The sequence below is a fragment of the Phocoena phocoena genome, chromosome 10 (genome assembly GCF_963924675.1).
Source record: "Phocoena phocoena chromosome 10, mPhoPho1.1, whole genome shotgun sequence".
Taxonomy (NCBI): Eukaryota; Metazoa; Chordata; class Mammalia; order Artiodactyla; family Phocoenidae; genus Phocoena; species Phocoena phocoena.
In genome coordinates, this window is record NC_089228.1 from 51,688,136 (window position 1) to 51,712,891 (window position 24,756).

A 24,756-nucleotide genomic window follows, 5' to 3' on the forward strand; every position below is an offset into this window, starting at 1 on the left:
AGCCTGAAGAAATTGTAAACTAGGGCTTTTGTTCTCTTTCTGGATGATTTTTTCAAGTTCTCTGCAACAAGATAGGTAATATATAGTAGCTTTCAACTTTTTTTGTAGTGCTACTTCCTTTTCTCTAACTATACCTTCATTTTATTTTCTTTTACTCCTCTATGGTCCTTTCTGCCATCTAGAGCTTGTAAGTGCATTCAGCCTGCACAACTTTCATGGTTTTTGGCTGTCTTGTCATTTGCTTTCAACCAATGACCTCATCAAAATATTAATAAGCATAAATAAAGATCTTTTAATTTACTTATTGTACTGGAATGCAAATTTGTTTGAGACCCAGAGTCTAAAAAACCAGTATTTTAATGCAAAAGCTCAAATTTTCTAAGTGATTGATAGGTTGCTAGGTTTAAGAGTGCCATTGGTTGAACATTTTGCTCTGTTGGATCATGTGTTGACAGTTTTCATTGTCAGTCATGATTATTCAATTTTACATATCTCACATTGTTTAGAATTAGGTTTTGCTTGTGTCTCATATCCTTCATGTTTTAATGATGTGTGCCTGTGCTCTCCACCGTATTTGTCTTATCGAGACAGATAAAAGTATAAGGATATTTTGTTTACTGTTTGATTAAAACCAAATTCTCTTTATTTTTTTTTTCAAATTATATTTAGTTTTGGGGCTCAGCCACTAGTCCTCAGCAAGTTGGTACCACATTTGTGTATCCTATTTGGAGATTCCAACAGTCAGGTAAAATTTTATCTACATTTAAGCACTGACTAATTTTTTAGCCACCTCTTGTTTTCTAATGCTCTTGTTCCATTTTTAAAAAGAAGAGAGAGGGTGGAGGGGGGTGGTAAAATCAAGATTCCACTTCATTTTTTTCTTTTAAAGTCTACCACATTTAGTTTTTAAGAATACATTATATTCACAAACGTAGCTTAAGTTTGTTAGCTGTTGGCTAGTATTAAGGATAGATGGGACTTAAAGGATAATTCTTGAGTTTGAAAGATTGAGTAACAAAGAACCTGAATTTCCTTCTCTAGTCCTCCTATAAGCTAGTTGTGAGGGCAGATTGTCAGCTTCCTTTTCATTCCTGCATAACAACTTTTGCAACAGTCATAACCCTGTTTGTGCCAGTGGTATATCACTTGTTGGAAATTTCATTCCCTGAGCTTCAAATACTATAGGCATAAACAGGGGTGTGTTCTGGATCTTGTTCTTTGTGGTGGAGTTGAATCTTGGCTGTAACCCTTTTGGCACAACTTGGGCATTTGGAATGACCCTGGATATTTCCTTGCTTTTAGGCCCTAGCTGCGCCTCTAGAGGTTTGTAGAGAGTTCTACTGTCTCTTCATTTGCCCTTCGACAGTGAGCTATGCAAAGGAACTAAAAGCTGTCTTCCACATTCCCGTCTTTAGGCCACATTTATTTTTTCTTTTAATTGTGGTAAAATATTCACAATATAAAATATACCATTTCAGCCTTTCTTAAGTGTACAGTTCATTGGCAGTAAGTACACTGACATTGTTGTGCAGCCGTCACCACCACCCATCTCCAGAACTTTGTCATCTTCCCAAGCTGAAGCTCTCTACCCATTAAACAATAACTCCTCATTTCCCCCAGTCCTTCAGCTCTTGGTGGCCACGTTTTACTTTCTCTCCAAATGAATTTGACTACTCATAAACGTGGAACCACACAATATTTGTCCTTTTGTATCTGGCATATTTCACTTAGCATAATGTCTTCACAGTTCATCCATGTTGTAGCATGTGTCAGAATTTCCTTCCATTCCTGTTTAAGGCTGAATAATATACCATTGTATGTACCACATCTTGTTTATCCATTCATCCATGGGTAGACATTTAGGTTGTTTCCACCTTTTGGCTATTGTGAATAATGATGCTGTGAACATTGGTGTATAATTATCTGTTTGCGTTCAGGCCACATTCTTGAAAGGCAGTTTTATTCTACGAAAATATGTTAACCACGATAATGATTTGTAGTCATATAGTTATTATCAGTTCTTTATACAATATTATTACAAATAGAAGATTTTTTAAAAGCCACATTTATTTGCATGTTTCTTAGATTTCTGTAAAACTTTTACAAGGTTTCTTGGCAGGTCATCTTGGTTTTTGTTAATGACCTGCCATAATTTCCCAGGGGTTTAGAGGCATTAAAACCAACTTGGAGCTTCGAGTTGGTCTGTGAATTTAATGTTACCTTGAGGTGAAGTATTTTATTGTCTCATGTAAGTTTTTAAAGTTCTGAATTATTTGGCAGGTTAGAGATGCTGCAATATTGGCTGTGGTGGAGATTTATAGACATGTGGGAGAGAAAGTGAGAGTGGACCTTTATAAGAGAGGAATTCCCCTTGCTAGGTAAGTCTTGCTAAATTTATTATTTTGCCAATGGTTTTAAAGGTTTTAATTTCATGTGCTTATTTAAAATAGGTTCAATTTTCTGGAATGCTTTAATATTCAAAAGATATAAAAGGACATATAGGTTATTACTGTTTAAAAAATTCTTAAGATTCTATACTGTTCTAGACAGGATAGTATAATGAACCTCACGTACCTATTATCCATCTTCAATAACTAACTTGTGGACAGTTTTGTTTGTTACACCCTTACCTACTTACTCTTGTCCTGTATTATTTTCAAGCAAATCCAACTCATAACATTTCATCTGTAATTATTCAATATATTTAAAAATTTTTTTTCACTGAAGTATAGTTGATTTACAGTGTTTCAGGTTTACAGCAAAGTGATTTAGTTTATATGCATATATATACATATATATGATCTTTTTCAGATTCTGTGCCATTATAGGTTATTACAAGATATTGAATATAATTCCCTGTGCTATACAGTAGGTCCTTTTTGTTATTCAACATATTTCTAAAGGGAAAAAAAATTTTTTTTTCCAATCACAACCACAATGCAATCATCACACCTTACATTTTTTTGCAAATAATTCTGTAATATCAAATATCCAGTTAGGGTTCAAATTTTCATAAATGTCATAATGTTTTATAAATGTTGTATATATATATGTTTTAACAGTTTGTTTGAATCAGTATACAAATAAAGTCCAACAATTAGTTGTTATGTATTACAAGCCTGTTTAAATCTTTGTGTACTTCCAAGTACTTTTTTCCTTGTGTTTTATTTGTTGAATAAGTTGGGTAGTTTACCCTGAAAAGTTTCCCATATCCTGGATATTACTAATTCTTTTCCTGTGGTGTGGTTTAATGTGTTCTTCTGTCTTTATATCCTGTAAATTGGTAGTTGGATCTATAGACTTGATCAGATTTTTGGTGAGGGGTGGCAGGAGGAGCAAGACTACTTCATAGGTGGTGGTGTGTTCTGTTTACATAAGTCTCATCAGATCTGGCTGCCTCTCTTACCATGTAGATTATTTCCAGTATGAATTACTTTTTAGGTCATCTTAGGTAATAAGGTCACCTTAGGTAATAAGGTCATCTAAAAAATATGCATTTTGTTTACTTATTCATTTGCTTTCTACTTCCAGGGTTAACAAAAATTTTATTTGAATAAATTCTGTATCATTTTATGAAAGAAATGGTATTAACATATATTGACATATTTTGTGTGAGTGTATGTGTATATGTTACATTATATATTTTTAAATTTATATTGAGATTATGTTTTTTTTTAAGTATTTAGAATTTTTATTCAATTTTGACATTCATACAGAATAGTGCATAAATTGTAAGTATGCAGCTCTGTAAGTTATCACAAAGTGAATACACACATGTATCTCCCACACAGGTGAAGAAGTAGAACATTACAACATTCCAGAATCCTCCCCAAATCTTTCTTAATCCTTGTCTTTTCTGTCCTTCCCAGAAGTAACCATAATCCTGACTCTATCACCATACGTTAGTTTTGCCTCTGTTTGAATTTTATATAAATGGAATCATATAGTGTATACTTTTTGTGTCTTTCTTCTTTCAGTTAACATTATCTCTTTAAGATTCATTTGGGTTGTTGGATCCAGCTGTAGTTCATTTTCATTGCCTTATAGTTCTCCTTTGTATGAGTAGGTCATACTTTATGAATCCATACTGTTGACGGACTTCTGAGTTGTTTTCATTTTGTAGCATTTATGAATTAATGTTGTTAGAAACATTCTTATGCATGTCTTTTGGTATACTTATGTATTTGTTCTCTTGGAATATATTTGAATGGAAGTGCTGGGCCATAGGGTATGTTTACCTTTAGTTGATATTCACAGACAGTTTTCCAGAGTGGCTGGAATATTGGATGATTTCATTTATATGAAATGACCAGATATGGCAAATCTATAGAAAAGAAGTTAGATTAATGGTTGTGTAGGACTGAGGAAATTGGGAGGAATGGGGAGTGACTGCTAATGGGTACAGGGTTGTTTTTTGGGATGATGATGACATTCTGAAATTGATTGTGTACATCTCTGGCTTTATATTAAAAACCATTGAATTGTGCACTTTAAAGGGGTGAATTATATGGTATGAGTTTTATCTCAATAATTGGCTGTTATAAAGAAAGATAAGTTCTGTGATACCTAATTACCTCTTTCATATTGTACTTGAGATTTATTATTATGACTCTAAACTTAAATATGGACTTTGGATAGAGTTGCTTTTCCAATTTTATCCTAGTGCTTTACTGTTCTCTATCCTTATCCTGAATCAGAACTTTCCAGAGCTTTACAGGCCTCTGTTGTTTGGCCTCCTAAGTTGTGTTTTAGATATTCCAGCCTCTGTTGTATTTGCCGTCTGTTGAATTTCCTAAATTCTTTTTCTTCCTGAATTACTTAAAAGATCCCAGTCTCTTCTTTCTACTCTTACATTGTTCCTTTCCTCCTTTTCCATCAGATTATATGTGTAATGATCCTCCATTATGAATAAGCTTGTTTTTCTAAATAGCTGTATTATTATTTTATAATAGCTTTTTATTTCTTTTTCCTTTCTTTCTCCCTGTTACTGTTATATTTGCCTGATCTTTCAGTTGACCCCTCTTCCCATTAAAGCTGCCTGTATCTACATTCCTTGCTGTATATTTTATCTGTCCCACCTCAATTCCTTACCAACCCTCTTTTCTCTCAGAGCTTCCAGCCCTGAGTTTCCTACTCCCTTTTTGCTACTGAATAGCTGAGTGTTAATTTCATGCTTCTTAACATCTTGTTCTGCCTTTTTTCCCAGAGAGCTTTCCTAAATCCTCTCCTTTCTGTTTCTGGGCTGTCTGGTCTTCATTCTGAAGTCCCATCTTCCAATTCCAGTTTTCCCTCCCCTGTCTCATCTTGTCCATCTAGTCTCTGGGCAGCCTATCTAGTGTCTGCTCAATTCTCTGGAAGGTAACTTACTTTGTAGGATGAAGGGACCTGTGTCTTTTGACTGCAGTGCTTTCAGATGTGTGAATATTTGTTGAATTTAATGGGGGTAAGAGCTGAAGTTAAGGTTTAGAAATCCCATTATAATGAATTCCTAGAAGGTTTTCAACTAAAAAAAATTTTTTTAGACCAAACAGTATTTTCAACCTCAATTTACAAGTAAAAAATGACAGGATGTGGACCAAGGCTTAACTAAGGTTTTAGAAGTGAAATCATGACAGAACCATTGATGTGAGAAAAACATTTGGCAATTAAAGACTTAACCCAAATCTCTAAGTCATAATTTAAGAATCATAGTGGGACTTACCTGGTGGCACAGTGGTTAAGGATCCGCCTGCCACTGCAGGTTCGAGCCCTGGTCCAGGAAGATCCCACGTGCCACGGAGCAATTAATCCCATGTGCCACAACTACTGAGCCTGTGCTCTAGAGCCGATGTGCCACAACTGCTGAAGCCCGCGTGCCTAGAGCCCATGCTCCACAACAAGAGAAGCCACTGCAATGAGAAGCCTGTGCACCGCAACGAAGAGTAGCCCCAGCTCGCCGCACCTAGAGAAAGCCCGCGTGCAGCAACAAAGACCTAATGCAGCCATAAATAAATAAATAAATTTAAGAAAAAAGAATAAATCATAGCATGATATAATATTGGAAAGTAAAAATTAGTGCTGTCAGCATGATCCCATGATCATGGTCTGAAAAAAATTTATATATAAATATAAAACATCGGAAAGCATGCAGTTAAATAAGTTCTCTGGATGGTGGGATTGTGGTTTTTTTCTTTGTTCCTATTTATATTTCCTAATTTTCTTCTATAATGAGTATACATTGCTTTTGTAATAAGAAACACTTTTTTTAAAGAGGTGATAGTAGAAGTGTATTATCTGAATATAAAATCAGAAGTGCTAATAGAATTGCTGTTGAATTAAAATAGGTTAACAGGAAAAACATCAGATTATCCGTCATATCAGCATCACTTTAATTTCTGACATATTTCATTGTTTTTATGTTTGCCTTAAGTTTCCTTAGCATGATTTTTATGTAATTTTAAAAAATGTCTTGGTTACTGAGTATATTCATTATAAGGTTGGAACTAAAGTATTGGGTTGGCCAAAAAGTGCCTTTGGTTTTTAAGTAAAAATAAAAGACACATTTTTCATTTTCACCAAGAACTTTATTGAACAGCGTACTCACCCTTTTGTTCCACTATCTTCTGCCATTTTTCAGGCAACTTCATAATTCCATCTTGCCAAAACTTTTTATCTTTTTGAGCAAAGAACGGTTCCAGGTGCCTTTAACAGTCTTCCAGGGAGTGGAAATTTTTTCCATTAAGAGAATTTTGTAAAGATCTAAATTAATGGAAATCCAAAGGTGCAATGTCTGGTGAATACAGCAGATGAATCAGAACTTCCCAGCCAAGCTGTAACAGTTTTTGCCTAGTCGTCAAAGAAACATGCGGTCTTGTGTTATCCTGATGGAAGATCATGCGTTTTCTTTTGTCACTTTTCATCGAGTAACTCACTTAACTCATGTGAAACGCAGACATCAAAGTGATTAACATAATCAAACTGGTGCAAATGAATTTCAGTGCTTGATTTGGATATTTTCAGTATGTTGGCTATCTCCTGTGTTGAGAACAATGTTGATTGGTCTCAATGTCTCAATTTGATCGCTGTCAACTTCAACTGGTCTGCCTGAACATGGAGCATAGTTCAGCAAGAAATCTCCCGCATGAGACTTCACAAACCACTTTTGACACGTTAGATCAGTCACAGCACCTTCTCCATACACTGCCCAAACCTTTTTTTGCATTTCATCTGCGTTTTTACCTTTCTTGAAATAATAAAGCATAATATGCTGAAAATGTTGCTTTTTTTTTTTTTTTGCGGTACGCGGGCCGCTCACTGCTGTGGCCTCTCCCGTTGTGGAGCCCAGGCTCCGGACGAGCAGGCCCAGTGACCATGGCTCACGGGCCTAGCCGCCCCGTGGCATGTGGGATCCTCCTGGACCAGGGCACGAACCTGCGTTCCCTGCATTGGCAGGCGGACTCCCAGCCACTGTGCCACCAGGGAAGCCCCTTGATGTCTTTTTTTAAATGCACGCTGGTACGACAGCTGTCACATACAGTCTAACAAAATTGTTTCAAATGAAGTTAAAGACAACTAAGTGCTACTAGAGCCATCGTATGGAAAATACCGAATGAACCTTTTGGCCAACCGAATATTTTTGATGGGTTTGGGGAAATAATTTTATGATGAAAATATGAAACTACTTTGTGTGAAAGTTACCTTTTTTTAAAAATTGAGGTATTGTTGATGGTACAATATTATATAAGTTTTGGGGGTACAACATAGTGATTCACAATTTTTAAAGGTTATATTCCATTTATGGTCATTATAAAATATTGGCTGTATTCCTTGTGTTGTACTATGTATCCTTGTAGCTTATTTATTTTATACATCGTAAACCCCTACACTTGAAGGTTACCTTTTCACAAATACACCTGCGAGTGTGTAGAGTGCTACCTGTATTTGACTGCTTTGCTCTACTGAAGAGATGCATTTTGTGTCTGCTTTCAGTGAGTTAATTGTAAAAGAGAGTTGTATAGAGCTAACTGAATCCTTGGAATTGTTTTTTCTCAGGGAGATGGTGAAGGAAATTGTTTCTAATTAAAACTGTATGTAAAACAAACAAATAAAATTTATTCTTTATTCCCAGATTAGAAATGATACTTGGCAAATTTGATGAAGTGCAAAATTCAGGTGGTGTGATTTTGAGTGCCTGCAAAGGTAAGAATAATTAAGTTATTCCAGTTCTCAAACATTTCTAAGATTATTTAGCAAAGTTTTAGACACTAAAATATGTCTTCTAGTCAACTATTATATCACTGATTCAGCAGATTTGACTTTGTGGCTTAAAACTTGTTTAGGATAACAAAGTCTTTACATCCTGCTGATCATTACCTATCCTCTGATTCTTTTGGAGTAAGTGAAAATTTAATAATGGGTTAATTGTGTAAAATGATACTACTCTTTTGCCTTATATTTGGTATCTTCTGAGTTGAAGGTACGATGACCCTCTTGCCTTCTATGTTCTGTGCACAAAATGTGTTTTTTACTCCCAGAGTAATTGTGTTTTTTTAAAAATTAATTAATTATTATTATTTTTTTTTTCTTGTGGTACGTGGGTCTCTCACTGTTGTGGCCTCTCCCGTTGCGGAGCACAGGCTCCGGACGCACAGGCTCAGCGGCCATGGCTCACGGGCCCAGCCGCTCCGCGGCATGTGGGATCTCCCCGGACCGGGGCATTAACCCATGTCCCCTGCATCGGCAGGCAGACTCTCAACCACTGCGCCACCAGGGAAGCCCAATTTATTTTTTTAATTGAAGCATAGTTGATTTACAGTGTTGCGTTAATTTCTGCTGTATAGCACAGTGACTCAGTATATACATGTATGTTTTTTTTTTTTTTTGGCCGCGTTGGGTCTTTGTTGCTGCGCATGGGCTTTCTCTAATTGCCTTGAGTGGGGGCTGCTCTTCACTGTGGTGCACGGGCTTCTTATTGCGGTGGCTTCTCTTGTTGCGGAGCACAGGCTCTAGGCGCGTGGGCTTCAGTAGTTGTGGCACGTGAGCTCAGTAGTTGTGGCTCGCGGACTCTAGAGCACAGGCTCAGTAGTTGTGGTGCACGGGCTTAGTTGCTCCGCGGCATGTGGGATCTTCCCGGACCAGGGCTTGAACCCATGTCCCCTGCATTGGCAGGCAGATTCTTAACCACTGAACTACCAGGGAAGTCCTCTACATTCTTTCTTATTTTCTTTTCCATGATGGTTTATCCCAGGATATTGAATATAGATCCCTGTGCTATACAGTAGGACCTTGTTGTTTATTCATTCTATGTGTAATAGTTTTCATCTACTAACCCCAGATTCCCAATCCATCCCTTCCCCACCTCCCCTCCCCCTTTGTAACCACAAGTCTGTTCTCTCTGTGAGTCTGTTTCTGTTTCATAGATAGGTTCATTTGTGCCATATTTTAGATTCCATTTATAAGTGATATCATGTGTTTGTCTTTCTCTTTCTGACTTCACTTAGTATGATAATCTATAGTTGCATCCATGTTGCTGCAAATGGCATTATTTTGTTCTTTCTTATGGCTGAGTAGTATTCCATTGTATATACGTACCACATCTTCTTTATCCATTCACCTGTCAATGAACATTTAGGTTGCTTTCATTGTAGACTTTTTAATGATGGCCATTCTGACTGTTGTGAGGTGGTACCTCATTGTAGTTTTGATTTGCATTTATTTAATAATTAGTGATGCTGAGCATCTTTTCATGTGCCTCTTGGCCATCTGTATTGTGTGTCTTCTTTAGAGAAATATCTGTTTAGGTCTTCTGCCCATTTTTATTTATTTATTTTTTGTGTGTTTTTTTTGTACACGGGCCTCTCACTGTTGTGGCCTCTCCCATTGCAGAGCACAGGCTCCAGATGCGCAAGCTCAGCGGCTGTGGCTCACGGGCCTAGCCGCTCCGCAGCATGTGGGATCCTCCCAGACCGGGGCACGAACCCGTGTCCCCTGCATCGGCAGGCGGACTCTCAACCACTGTGCCACCAGGGAAGCCCCTTCTGCCCATTTTTCGATTAGTTTTTTTTTTTTTGTTTTTGTTGAGTTATATGAACTGTTTGTATATTTTGGAAATTAAGCCCTTGTTGGTTGCATCGTTTGCAATTATTTTTTCCCGTTCCATATGTTGTCTTTTTCTGTGTGTGTGTGTGTGTGTGTGTGTTTTTAATGGTTTCCTTTGCTGTGCCAAAGCTTGTAAGTTTGATTAGGTCCCATTTGTTTATTTTTGTTTTTAATTTCTATTGCCTTGGGAGACTGCTAAGAAAACAATGGTACGATTTATGTCAGAGAATGTTTTGCCTATGATCCCAGAGTAGTTGTTTTAGTTAGATGCTTTTAGTAGAAATTGTAGGGTTGATTACTCTGTTACACCTATGTGTAGTGTATCAGTGATCATACTAGTGAAGAGACACAGCCATAGGAACTTCACCAGTGTAATCATTTTTGGCTTCTTAATTAGAATGAGACCAAATTGGAACTCAAGGAGGTTTGGAGTTGGTATCTGGCATTTATTTGATTTTGTGGCTGCTCTTCTTTTTGTAACATTGCTAAATTGTGTTTGGTCTTATTGGGTAGCATTTACCTTCAATCCTTAAGTATTAATTAACCATACATGTGAAGAATATATGCTATTTCCAAAGATAGTATAGGTGGTTCTTCTACCTGGGAAAGTAGGTTCATATTAAAGATAGTATGCTTAGCTTAGTAATGTGCATGATGTTGGAGAAAAAATTTGGTGTATGAGTTGTTATAGTCAAATAGTAAGAAAGCTAGTTACTAATATAATTTGGTTCTCTTTTGCTGGATAAACCAAGACCAAGCCTTGTTGTATTGCAGGAAGGCAGATGGAGTGAGAGAATTTAGTGTTAAAAAGATTGTGTCTACCTTAATTCAAACTTAGTTACAGAAGCATAAATTAACTTCAGCACTACGAGTCCTCACCCTGATTGCCAGCTGTTTCTCACTCCTCTTCTCTAAATAGAAGGTGTTTTAAGTACCTTGTCCTTATTTTTCCAGCCGTTACCACTGTCCATTTCCATAGAAACCAGAAACAGCAAGAAGATGGAGAATTGTTAAAATTCCTTGAATTAAGATTGTGTGTTTTCATATCATTTACACTACATACTCATTTATGTATTCCAGACTCTGTAGTTACAGCCCTATGAAGAAAAGTATAATGCGTACTAAAAATTTAAGATATTTATTATTTGGATATGGTTTATTTTGAAAGTATTGTCCTTGTATTTTGTGAGGTTATTTCTGTTACCTTCAAAATAGAAGATTTTTTTGTTTCCTATTCTTTTAGCTCCCATTTCTTTTTCTTTTCATTATCTCTCCACAAACAGGGACGTTTAGGGTTAGCATCTGGCATTTATTTCTCTTGGAGAGAGTTTTCAGAAACCTTTCTGTTTTGGAGATTATAATTTGAATATTGCAAGTATAGTCAAATGTGAACGTTAAAGTCTATAATACTTATTGGTGTGTAAAAATTGGTCATGATGATTTTGATGACAGTATTAAGCTGTCATTGAAAAATACTTTAATGGCTCTGTTAATAAGGGATGAGACTATAAGAGGAAAGCCCATTTATCATGTTGGTAGGTCCCAGGGCCCAAGCCTCTTTTTCCCCTTGTCTGTCCCCAGGCAGACTCTCAACCACTCTTTCAGTGATTTAATCCAGACCAAAAGCTTCAAATGATAACTGTTTGCTGATGACTCCTAAATATGTAGTTCTAGCCCTCATTTATCTCTCTGTGCTCTAGATCTGGGAGCCTGTGGCCTCGACGACATTTCCATTTGGATGTCTAAGAGACATCTCAGGCTTAACAGGTCCAAAAGTTAAAGCCTGTTGTCTCTTCCTTTCCCTCAAAACTGTTCTTCCCCCAGTTTACCCATTTCAGTCAGTGGCACCACCATCAGCTCAGGCTAGGAAATTTCCTGATTAGAATTAGTTAGCGTTGATCTCCCATTCTAACTAGTCATTTTTGCCTCTGAAATTCTAATATATGCCAAATTTGCTTATTTTTTTCCATCTCCACTGCTAAAACCCTACTCTAAGTTTCCTTTAGCTTTTTTTTTTTTTCTTTCCTTTTTTTTTGCGGTACGCGGGCCTCTCACTGTTGTGGCCTCTCCCGTTGCGGAGCACAGGCTCCGGACGCGCAGGCTCAGCGGCCATGGCCCACGGGCCCAGCCGCTCCGCGGCATGTGGGATCTTCCTGGACCGGGCACGAACCCGTGTCCCCTGAATCGGCAGGCAGACTCTCAACTACTGCGCCACCAGGGAAGCCCTCCTTTAGCTTTTACCTGCATCACTGCAATAGATTTCTGTTTTATGTTTGACCCCTGGAATCTATTTTCTACCCAGAGGTGAGAGTGGTCTTCTTAAAATATAGACGGATTATGTCACAACAGTGAAGAAGACAGTTAAAGTTTTTGCCTCGAGGAGCCTACATTCTAGTGAGAGAGATAGATCATAAACAAGTAAACAAATGGATATCCAGAGTGATTACAGTTGGTAATGAAAGAAATACAACTACTCTTTGTTTAATGAATTTAATGAAATTAAATTATTCCTTAAAATCCTTGCTGCTAAGTGAAAAGCCATTAAATGAAAAAGTTATTTCTTAATTTTTCCTAACTAACATTATGTTATGTTTCATCCCAACCCAAGATGCTTGAATAATTTTCACAGGTAGAAAAATACATCAATTGAGCACTGAAAACAAATTTTTATAACTAGCAATTTGAAGGCAAATAAATAGTTTATACCTAAAATAGTGTAATGAAGGTTTATTCAACTCCTTTTTTATTTCTGCACAATTTTTCCCCACATAATTTTCAGTCCCTCTTGGCTCATTGTTATTGTGCACTCAAACTAAAACTTGAAAATAAAGTTATAGACCAGGAACACATCTAGGACAAAATAAAGGCTCATCATGGAAACTTGTGGAAATAGTTCATGCACACAACAGATTGAAGAGCTATTAAAGATACCACCTCTTTTCTCTCTTACTTGGTGTACATATGCAAAGCAAATTATTGTGAGTTCACCCAAACATGGCATTCTCTTTGGATTTGTTTCATCTGATATTCTGTGACTAGAAACTATTATGGTAAGTAAAAATTTTTAATGTGTCTTTGCCTGAAACCATAATAATAAAATATCACACTTCTTATAATATATTCATTGAGGGTGTTTGGGGATGAAAAAATCATTTTACTAAATACAGACAAAAACCCAGAGGATTTGTTGTAAAGGTGGTATAACTTTTTAAGAGCCACTGCAGTTAAAAGTTATCATCTACACAGTCATTAAGTGAAGTAAATAGGGTATGGAGATGTGAAGTAACTCAGTGATGCCACTTTAGATAGAATAGTGGGGCAAGCGTCTCTCAGAGTTGACATATTTGAATTGAGACTTGATAAAGGAGAATGAGCTAGTCATTGGGTACATGGTAGGAAAAATGCTTTGGGCAGAGAAAATGTGACCATAAAGGCCGAGAGGTGGAAAAGGTCTTAGTGTATTTGAAGAAAGGAAGGAAGGCCAGGGCTGACTGGAGCCTAGTGAGGCTAGGGCTCTGTTGGAAGGGAGACTGTGTATGAGAAAAATTGGAAAAGTAAGCAGGAACCATTATATGAGGGTCTTGTAGGCCTTGGGAAGAGTTTGGTAGACTTCTGGGAGTAGGAAGGGTTTTAGGCTGGAGAGGCATGTGGTAAGTGAGAGTGACATGGCCCAACACTATCTTACATACATTTATTGTTTGGAAAAATTGTCTGTTACTTTATTTCCTCTTCCTTCTGCCTCTTCTCCCTTTATACATGTCTTGATACATAACTTTACATCTCATGCTTTTGTCTCTGATTTCTTTCATTATTGCCATATCTACGCTTTTAAGTTTTGATTGAACTCTTTGACTTGATTTTCTAGAGCATTAGTTCAGCACACTCAAGAACACAAAGTAAATTCTATTATCAGAGATTTGAGCATGTCGTTTAATTTGGGAATAGTGAGAAATGCATGGCATTTTTTTTTTGTCGAGGAGTAAGTTAGGCAGAATCCTTAAGTGCAATGGAATTAGCTCTGCTATTAGAAGGAAACTGGATTTAAAATTAATCAAATCATGGCTGAAAGAAGGCAACACCAGCCCTGTAGGAAGGAAAAGACTGAAAGTTGCAGGCCCCCCGTGATTATGGCAGGGTCTGGTGTTTTCTAGACAGGCTTCTATGCTAACTGAGATACAAGCACAGACGTATTGGTGGCTGTGACTGCAAGTCTTTTTCTTTTTCACTGAAAAAACTATGCATAATTCTGATTTGTCAAGTGTGTGTAGGACCTAATACAGTCTTGACATGTAATCATTGTAAAATATTTCCCAGCTTCTCTCTTTGAAAACAGTTGCTAGGAAAAGCATTGTTTTAGGAGGCTGGCAATAAACGAAACCACAGAAATTAGGCTTTGAAATTACCTTGATATTTGGCAAAAGAGGTAATGAGGTAACTTGCAGTCTAGTTTATAACATACCCTTTGGTGAAAAGCAAAGTAGCCCTTTTCTTAGGTTGATTTAAAAATGTATCTGTTTGTGACCATGAGCTCCAGGGCCTTCTTGGAGCTTGACAATGTGCTGATGGTTGTGCAGCTTGGATGGGGTGCTCGGTGTCCCTGCAGCTGCGCACTGGCCAGGTTCTGTCTCCTCCACCAGAAGCAAGCTTTGTTCCGTGTGGCCCTGCCGTCTGCATACAGAGCAGCCTTTGATGGGCTGCCTTTGACGTGATTTGTTTACGGCAGCCAGAAATGCTTCTTGCATAATGAGAGCAGTTAATCATGGAAACTGAGCTCTTCCTGTTTGTGCACTTCTAGCAGTCTTCTGTTGTAAATATTAAAAGGTAACGGCAAAAGGATGAAAACCTTTTAAAAAGGCACAAATCAGTTAATTCATCAGATCATGTGATTGCTACTGATTACATGGATATCTTTAGGGAAGCAGAAAATGATTGCTGAACACATGCCTTGTGTTTTGATGATTGCATTAAAAGTCCCCCAGTGGGATGGCATTTATTGGCTCTCAGAGCTTTTCTGACATTAAATTTCAGGCAGCCAGCACAAGGAGAAACACCATAACGTATATCTAACCTCATATGTGCAGTTAAAGAATAATCTTGATCAAGCTCTGCTAGGCTTTGCTAAATAGACGAGGGCTTTCAGCAAGACCCCAGACTTTTATTTTGAAGTGGAGTAGCAGCTGTTGGCTATTGCGGTGCAGAGCTGCAGCGGCCTGGGTCACACAGAGCTCCGGGTGTCTGCAGGGTGTCTGCAGGCTGCAGGCCGAGCCCAGTGGCGCAGGCACCGAGCTGCATTTATTTGCTGTGCTGTTTGACCTGTTGGTTTGAGAGAGCTCCCTGGACCATCTGAATGGCTATGGGAGATGGTGAGTAAGATTTATTTTTCTTTTTTTTGCTTCTGCTATACACTTCCTTTTAAAGTGACAGTCATCTGCTGTATAAGAAATATATTTCTCCCTAAAGAACGAAGGACACTTTGTGTGTGTGTGTGTATATACACACACACACTCGTATGTTCATGTGTGCACGTGTGTGCGTACTTGTCATTTGGTATCTTTTTCTACTTGATATGTCTGTATGGGATCTGGCAAATACAAGATGACAGTTTATCCTGCAACCCAAGCAAACCCTCTGTCTTTGGTGGTGGATATAAAGGGATGTTGGAAGAAACATGGAATAATATAAAAGCTTTGAAGAGAGAACATGGCCTTTGGAATGGAAGAATGACAGATTTGGCAGGAAGGTTTAGTTAGCTAGCTTGATATCTTTCCTGTTGTATTTGACAACAAGTAGAATTCTGTGGTGATAAAGTATATAAAGAAGCAAAATGGCTTGCCATGGGCACTGTTTCAATTGATATGCCTGTGATTTGTCAGTGTCCCTAGTAAATAGTTCTCTAGAAAATATTTAGTCTTTTACAAATTCTATACAGGTGTAATTTGATCAAAAATTGATTTTGCCAGTGTTTTATTGTGATAAGAATAATTTTAAAAACATATATAGTGCTGTATAGTTTTCCAAAGCACCTGAGTATACTTATTGTACATTAACTCCTAAGGTACAAATAACTGTGAAGCGTACAGAGTGTTTGGGTATTTCCATTTCACAGATTGGAAAACTAAGGCTTGTTGAGATTATAAGTCCCAGATCCAGGCACAAAGCAAACCAGAATCAAATCTGGAGCCTCAAATGTGCATTCAGTATTGTCCTTCATAACACTTAATACTTGAGCATTTTTTTTCATTATTAAACATTTTGTTAAGATGCTTAGAGGTATACTTTATAATTACATCAACACCAGAGATGTGTAAGAAGGGGAATTTGAGGTTACTTCAAAAATGTTTTGTGTATTTTTCACTATGTTCTTTAGGAAGACTGGTCTGTATTTGGGAGTTTTAACTCTAACAGTTTCAGCTTCCTTTATGACTGTATAATGACTTCTCTCTAAGGAGTTTGCCCCCTTGGGACGATGAGGAATAGGGTACAAACTTACCAAAAGGATGATATTGGTAAACAGTCATTTAAACTTTTATACACATGTTAATGGAAATATGATACTAAATCTGGTTTTGCATATTGTTATAGTTTATCCCAAGAATTTACGTAAATATTTTATATGTCCTTATAGAAATAAATAACAATATAAACTTCTAATTTTTAAGGCAAAAGCCATCAAAGTTAACAAATTAAGTTCTTATATACTTAATGGCATTGCCAAGTTTGTTTGTTTGTTATTTCTAAACCTTAATTTACAAGCAACTCTAAATATTGCATTTGATTTGGGTTGTATCCAGATTTTATTTCTTTTTTAAGCATTATAAGTTCAATGGCTATCAATGTATATTTATTTAATTTTTCTTTTTTCAAGTAATACTGAATACATTCAGACTGTATAGGAATGCACTGATTTTTAAAAAATCAAAGTAACAACCTCATAAAGCTCAGAGGGTAACCTTCTTGCATATTCTCTTCTTTAAAATGGAAATACTTTTATTGGATTTTTATTGATAAAGTAATATATCTTTATTAAAAAATTAAACACCTAAACAGTAGTAACAGGTTATCTTGGGATTTATAGTTCTTAACAGTTTCATATATACTTCTCTGTATATTAGTCTCTCTCACGTAATACACATACATCATACTAGTATCATGTGAACACATACAATAAATGGATTATGTTATTCCTAACCTATTTTGTTTCTTATTCTTTAATACACAAATATCTTCTATTTTTAAAAATTCAAACAATGCAGATAAAGCAAAAATCCTCTCAGAACCACCTCCAAGCCCCAAGGCCAGGGATAAGCAGAGATGAGCACTTTTATTAGTTTGGAGTTTGTCTTTTTATACCTTTTACTCTGCCTTACATATATATTAAGTATCAAAATGAATTATTTTGTTTTTGACCATGTTTACATAAATGGCATCATTCTTAACATATTTTTGCCATTTACTATGTCTACTCAATATCGCATAGTGATCTTTTTTTATGTAACTGTTTTATTTGTTTGAACTGTTGCACAGTATTCCATAGTATGGATATATCATAACCATTTCTTTGTGGAATTTCAGATTGCTTAATCACATGTAACTTTTCTAAATGATTCTGAAATAAACATCTTTGTACAAATCGTGTGTGTGTGCACATATATATTTTTTTAAATAATTGGAAGTTGAATTTCTGGATCAAAGTTTTTATTCATTTCAAATTGTGTTAGCTATCTCTAATTTCCTCCCAAAGAGGCTTTACCACTTACATTCCCACCAATAGTGCCTTCTATCTTGCATTCTTTTGAGTTCTCATTATTATTAATCTTTTTAAATTTTGCCTATCAGATGGGTGAAAAATATCTCACCCTTTTAAAAAACATCTCTTCTTTCTAATAAGGTTGATCATCTTCATACGTTTGGTTGTTTGTATTTTTTGTGGATTGCTTTCTGGCATCTTTAGCCAACTTTCTGGTTTTGACTTTTTTGTTTACTTATAGTTGCTCTGTATGTTCTGGCTATTAATCTGTTATCTATTAAATATATAAGCTTAACTTCAAGGCCATATGAAAGATTTTATTTATTAACTGTTTTATTTCTGGACAAATTCGTATTTGTGAAGTACTGTAATGACTAACGATTGAAGAGTTGTCAGGGGTGGCTTTTTCAGGTGCCTTTCTGTTTAGTTGTCTTTATCCTCACCTAAGAATATAAAACCAGGCAGTCAGATGATTGTGAAGTAGCTCTGGGCAGTCAAACCAGATAGAGTTAAAAACCTGTAGGATTATTATGTGGCTCTGAGCCCTGAAATCTGCCTCAAAAGCTCACGAGAGGAATTTGGCCTTTTGTTGTTATGCTGCAGAGTGGCTGGAAAGAAATAAGATTTTGTTGCAAATAGACTGTTTCTAAACTTTAAATATTTCAACACAATCTATTATTCCAAACACTGAATCTCTTAAAAAATCCATACAAGCGATGACATAACCTTGGCGTTCTATAGGTAAGCCTTTTGGGACCACTCCAAACTGACATATAACTACTGGTTTGGGGGATAGGGAACAATAGCAAGAAATTAATGTTGAATAGATCTCTATTCTTCGAAACCCTTGAATATTCTATGTGATACACTAGGATTGGATAATTTAAGTCACTGAAAGAAAGCAACCCTTTAACTTACTGGCCAAAAGGCCAAGCTTTTCTTCTAGGAGCAGTAAGGGAAAAAAAGAGTCTATGAGGAGAAAAAGTAAATTACAAGGGAGAAAAAAAATGGGCATTCAGCAGCAATAAAGGCAGATAAGTAGTGGGAACTAAGATTGAAAATCTTCTTGATACAGACCCATTTACCCATCTGGGTGCAAAGTGTTGGACATCAGTAGCAAGTTATCCTCAAACATGAGGATAAGAGAAAAGATTTACATCTTTTCTTTGTATACATGTAGGATGTATAGTAGATGTTCTTGACAGCTGTTATAACCAAGCTGTAGCTGTCATGAAATTTTAACTACCTGAAATGACTACATTTTGTAAAGGTCCTAAATAAGCCTTATTATGAGGCTCATTTATTGTTTAGTTTGATATCATGGTTATCATGAAATATGTTGTTATTTACTTTTATTAATACCAAATAACGGTTTAAATTGTGTTTAGCTTTTTACTTCACTGAACTATTGAAGGTCTTAAATTTTTAAAGGCCCCTTTAAAGAGGAGGGTAAAAGTCTTCAAATATTTTTTAACTAGTGAGTTAATATCTACCTAGAAATTTTAAGATAGTTTATCAACTCTCTTGGCCTCTCTTAAACTTTGTATGGAATAAACTTTATTTTTAATAAATAAAATAATTAACTATTTAAGATTAACTGTGCTGTTTAACAGTATCTTCATGTGAATATTAAAATCTGGTGATTAGGGACTTCCCTGGTTAAGAATCTGCCTGCCAATGCAGGGGACACGGGTTCAATCCCTGGTCTGGGAAGATCCCACCTGCAGCAGAGCAACTAAGCCTGTGTGCCACAACTCCTGAGCCTGCACCCTAGAGCCCGTGAGCCACAACTGCTGAGCCTGCGTGCCACAACTACTGAAGCCCATGTGCCTAGAGCCCGTGCTCCATAGCAAGAGAGGCCACCGCACTAAAGAAACCCCATGCGCAGCAACGAAGACCCAATGCAGCCAAATAACTAACTAAATAAATAAATAAAATTTATATTTTTAAAATCTGGTGATTATTTTATTTTGAAGCACTTTGATTTTCAGTTTCTAATCACTTTACTGAAATTTTTCATTTTAGTTTAAATTGAAGACATTCTTAGTTTTTACTATTTGATTATTTTACTTCTGAAAGCTTGTGATTCTCTTTAGCCCTGGGAAATCTTTTTTTTTTTTTTTTTGGTGAGTTTCTCCCCTTCATTAGTTTTAGTCTCTCCTTATGGAATTATTATTCGTCAGATATTGAACCTTCTAGATTGATTCACTGTGTCTTTTATGTTTTGTATTCTTTCTTCCATTTATGCTTTTCTCTTTTATTCTGTGTTCTGGGAGATTTCCTTGACTTTCTTATCCAGTTCTTCTATTAAATTTTAATTTTGGCAAACAAAAGTTTAAATGGTTCTAAAAACTGTCTTTCCTTTTCTGGTGGTTCCATCTTTATAGAATGCACGTGCACACCTGTGTGTAAAATATGGAGCTCCCTGAGTTGGGCGTGGGAAGAGCTTAATGATGAAATCATTCCATAGGTTTTCAGTTGTTCCTTGCTAATCAGCTCTGTACTTGCTGGCTTAGAAACTGTCACTTCTGTCATTCTACAAGGTAGATCAGTTCTCTCTGCTGTTTGATTCTGCTTCTGAGAATTCTAAGTTGCAGCTTTGCTATGGTATTCTTCAAAAGCCTTCCATCCTTTTTATTTGCATCTTATAAGAAATTGTTGCTATCTTTAGGTGCTGATTTCACATACTCTCTGCCTTGCTTCATTTTCTTTGCTCTTATGATGTTGCTTATCATTTTTTTGTGTTCCATTGCAGGGTTCTGGGCAAGAGAGTAAACACACTTTCAATAAAGTGTGGGCAAGTGTTCAAATTACCATAAATTTTTAAGGAAAAACTTCAAACATACCCCGAAATAGAGAATATATTATGACAGACCTTCCTTACCACCCATTATCCAGCTTCAAGAAATTATCAATACATAGCCAATATTTATTCATCTGTATCCCTACCTATCTGCCTGAGCCCTACTATCCTGCTGGAGTGGGATGTGTTTGTGTGTACATACGCACATGCACTCCTACTCATATATAAAATAAAGTAAAACATCTTTTTAAGAGACACTTACAGTACCATTTTCACATCTAAAAAAATTAACCCATAGTATCAAATGTTCAGTGTTCACATTTCCTCGATTGTTTCATAAATATCTTTTGACAGTGAATTAGGATTCAAACAAGGCTCACCATTGCAGTTAGTTGATATATCTCTTAACCCTCTGTTCATCTCTTTTTTTCTCCACTTGCCATTTATTTGTTGAAGAAAAAAACATTTGAGAGTTGCCAGCATATATAGAAGATATTTAAAACTGTTGAGAATGGATGAAGCCATTTAGAAAGTGTGTTTAGAGAGAAGGAGGATGTTCAACATTTAGTGGTTGAGTAAAGGAGGAAGATACTGAGCTACAGGGACTTATGAGGTCAGAGGAAAGCCAAGGAGAGTATCCTATTGTAAAAGCAGAGTGGAGAGTGGACAACTAAAATGTTTTTGAGTTTTCTGAGACACTTATGGTACAATAGCTTACAGGGATTATTGTTTCCTAGTCTCAGTTGCTAATTTAGCTATGACCATGGTCATTGCTGGATATGCGAGTGTATAAAAGTTTAGAAATCCAAAGCCCTTTTACTCAATTGTTTTAATTAGAATAAGGAAGGATATAGCTTCAAGTGAAAAGCAGAACTTTGGTATAAGAAACTACTTAATATGAAAGAGTATATTTTTTGCATGAAAATCTGTGACATGGGTTCTTACTGAACGGGTTGGTTCACTGAAGAAAATACCAAATGAATTCTTTTTTTCTTGAGAAATGGTATAAAGTTTTGGCTTGCTCTTTTGTTTGCCATGTAAGATGGAGCAGTTTTTCATATTTTGTATGAATTCAGAAACAGAAATTTCAGGTTTTCACATACATGTACCCATAAAAGTGAAGTGGAATGTTTAAATATATGGCTTTCATTTGAAGGGAAAAAGAAAAAAGGGAAGGGACTTGATTATGGTAATATGAATTTACTATTTTATATCGGAAATCGTGGGGACCAGTTGTGTTTTGGAATTCAGAATATGTCAGATTTTAGAAAACTAATATGGCCATACACCATACATTGTATATAACAGCTCCAGCTGGGTCTGAGGCTATACCTTGTAATCAAACATATTAATATTTTTGCAGTTAAATGTATACAAATTCACAATGAGTAAAATACACATAATAAATAGTCTCTTGTCAGTTCACATCATGTTTTGCTATAAACTGAGTTCAAATTAGTTCAGATTTTGCCACCAAATGAATTTAAAAAGACAAAACAAGTAAAGGTGGACTTTAAGAGCTTTTTGGCTTTCACGTATGCAGGTATGGGATTGTGGGCCTGTAATAGCTCAGTGTTTGCTGAGGGCAGTTTCCAAGTGTTATATGCAGGGAACAAAAGGTAAAGCCTTATCCTACTTGGGCTTCTTTTTCTTCCCTCCCCTCAATTTTTGCCTGTCCCTCCCCCCCCTTTTCTTATCCCTTTCCTCCTTTCTCCTACTCCATTTCTTCATCCTCTATTTCCATCTCTTCCTTCTCCTCCTCCTTTATTTCTGCCTCCTCCTTCCATCACCATCTCTTCTTCCCAGTCTTATCCTCCTCCTCCATCTTCATCTCTTTCTCCTACTCTTATCAGCTCCTCTCCTCCTTTTTCTCTCTTTCTCTTCCGTCATACACATAACCACTCCAGCCTGCTCACTTTATTAGTTTATGTCCTCTAGTACTTGTTAATATGTTCATCCTTTTCAGTTTCTGCACCAAACCATAGTATTGTCATTTTGAAACATTGGAGTGAGAAGAGAAGTGTCAACATAATCATGATTTATAGGTTACTTTTTGTATTTGATCCTTTTTTTTTTTTTGGGCATGCCACGTGGCATGTGGGATCTTAGTTCCCTGACCAGGGATCAAACCTGCACCTCCTGCATTGGAAGTCTGGAGTCTTAACCGCTGGACTGCCAGGGAAGTCCCTTGATCTTTTTTTTTGTTTATTCAATTAATATTGAAGCACCTACTGTAGGTATCCTGGGTGATTTTTTTTTCTGATTTTATCTTCTAGTTCACTAATGATCCCTTGAGCTGTGTCTAAAATCTACTGTTATGCCTGCCTACTGAATTTAAATTTCAGTTATTGTATTTTTATTTTTAGAAGTTCTGTTTGGTTGTTTTTTAAAAAAATCTATGTCACTTTGAAAATAACTTTCTTATCCCTGAGTTATTTTCAGCTTGCCTAGTAAAAGCTTCCAAGTACAGGTGTTTTATAGCCTGTGCTTAATAATTCTAAAATTTGAATTTGAAATTCTAGGACCTTGATAATTCTAGGATCTGTTCCTATTGTCTATTTCTTTCTGTTTATTCTTGCTCATGGTGTCTTGTTTCCTGTCATGCCAAGTGATCTTTGGAAAATTATTTGTGCAAATAATGTGAGGCCAGAGAATGTCTTCCAGGAAAAGTTTGCATTTGCTTTTGCTATTGCTTGGGAGTACTACCAGTGTGAGCCTACTGAGTTTTTGTTTTTTTTTTTTTTTTTTGCGGCACGCGGGCCTCTCACCGCTGTGGCCTCTCCTGCTGCGGAGCAACAGGCTCCGGACGTGCAGGCCCAGCGGCCATGGCTCACGGGCGCAGCCGCTCCACGGCATGTGGGATCCTCCCAGACCGGGGCATGAACCCGTGTCCCCTGCATCAGCAGGCGGACTCTCAACCACTGCACCACCAGGGAAGCCCTTTTTTTTTTTTTTAAATCTTAATTGGAGTATAATTGCTTTACAATGGTGTGTTAGTTTCTGCAGTATAACAAAGTGAATCAGTTATACACATACATGTGTCCCCATATCTCTTCCCTCTTGCATCTCCCTCCCTCCCACCCTCCCTATCCCACCCCTCTAGGTGGTCACAAAGCACCGAGCTGATCTCCCTGTGCTATGCGGCTGCTTCCCACCAGCTATCTATTTTATGTTTGGTAGTGTATATATGTCCATGCCACTCACTCATTTTGTCCCAGCTTACCCTTTCCCCTCTGCATGTCCTCAAGTCCATTCTCTAGTAGGTCTGTGTCTTTATTCCCATCTTGCCCCTAGGTTCTTCATGACCATTTTTTTAGATTCCATATATATGTGTTAGCATACGGTATTTGTCTTTCTCTTTCTGACTTACTTCACTCTGTATGACAGACTCTAGGTCCATCCACCTCATTACAAATAGCTCAATTTCGTTTCTTTTTATGGCTGAGTAATATTCCATTGTATATATGTGCCACATCTTCTTTATCCATTCATCTGTTGATGGACACTTAGGTTGCTTCCATGTCCTGGCTATTGAGAGCTGCAATGAACATTGTGGTACATGACTCTTTGAATTACGGTTTTCTCAGGGTATATGCCCAGCAGTGGGATTGCTGGGTCGTATGGTAGTTCTATTTTTCGTTTTTTAAGGAATTCCATTCTGTTCTCCATAGTGGCTGTATCAATTTACATTCTCACCAACAGTGCAAGAGGGTTCCCTTTTCTTCACACCCTCTCCAGCATTTACTGTTTGTAGATTTTTTGATGATGGCCATTCTGACCGTTGTGAGGTGTTACCTCATTGTAGTTTTGACTTGCATTTCTCTAATGATTAGTGATGTTGAGCATCTTTTCATGTGTTTTTTGGCAATCTGTATATCTTCTTTGGAGAAATGTCTATTTAGGTCCAGGTTTTTAAGAAGACTTCTATAAATGTACATTTTATCCAGTGTTTATAGTTGTTTGTCTTTGGTGTTTCATTTCAAATAACCTAGTAACACTTTTACTGGAGACAGAATGTCTCTGTACTATGAAAAATGCATTCTGAGTGCTGTTCTACATGTTGGAGATATGGTAGTCTGCAAAATAGACCAAAGTTCTCACTCTAATAGATAATGCATTTCCTTGGAAG

The 24,756-nt window shown here is 36.7% G+C and overlaps 1 protein-coding gene across 18 annotated transcripts in view; it reads left to right on the forward strand.

The window, feature by feature from the left end:
- The window catches only part of CLASP2 (cytoplasmic linker associated protein 2), a 178,656-nt gene that overhangs the window by 23,926 nt on the left and 129,974 nt on the right, over positions 1 to 24,756 (forward strand). For all 18 annotated transcript variants that reach the window (XM_065885770.1, XM_065885763.1, XM_065885769.1 and 15 more), the window contains exons 5-7: positions 670 to 745; positions 2,281 to 2,378; positions 8,108 to 8,178. In XM_065885770.1, coding sequence (XP_065741842.1) covers positions 670 to 745; positions 2,281 to 2,378; positions 8,108 to 8,178 — 245 coding nt within the window. The remainder of the gene's footprint in view (positions 1 to 669; positions 746 to 2,280; positions 2,379 to 8,107; positions 8,179 to 24,756) is intronic.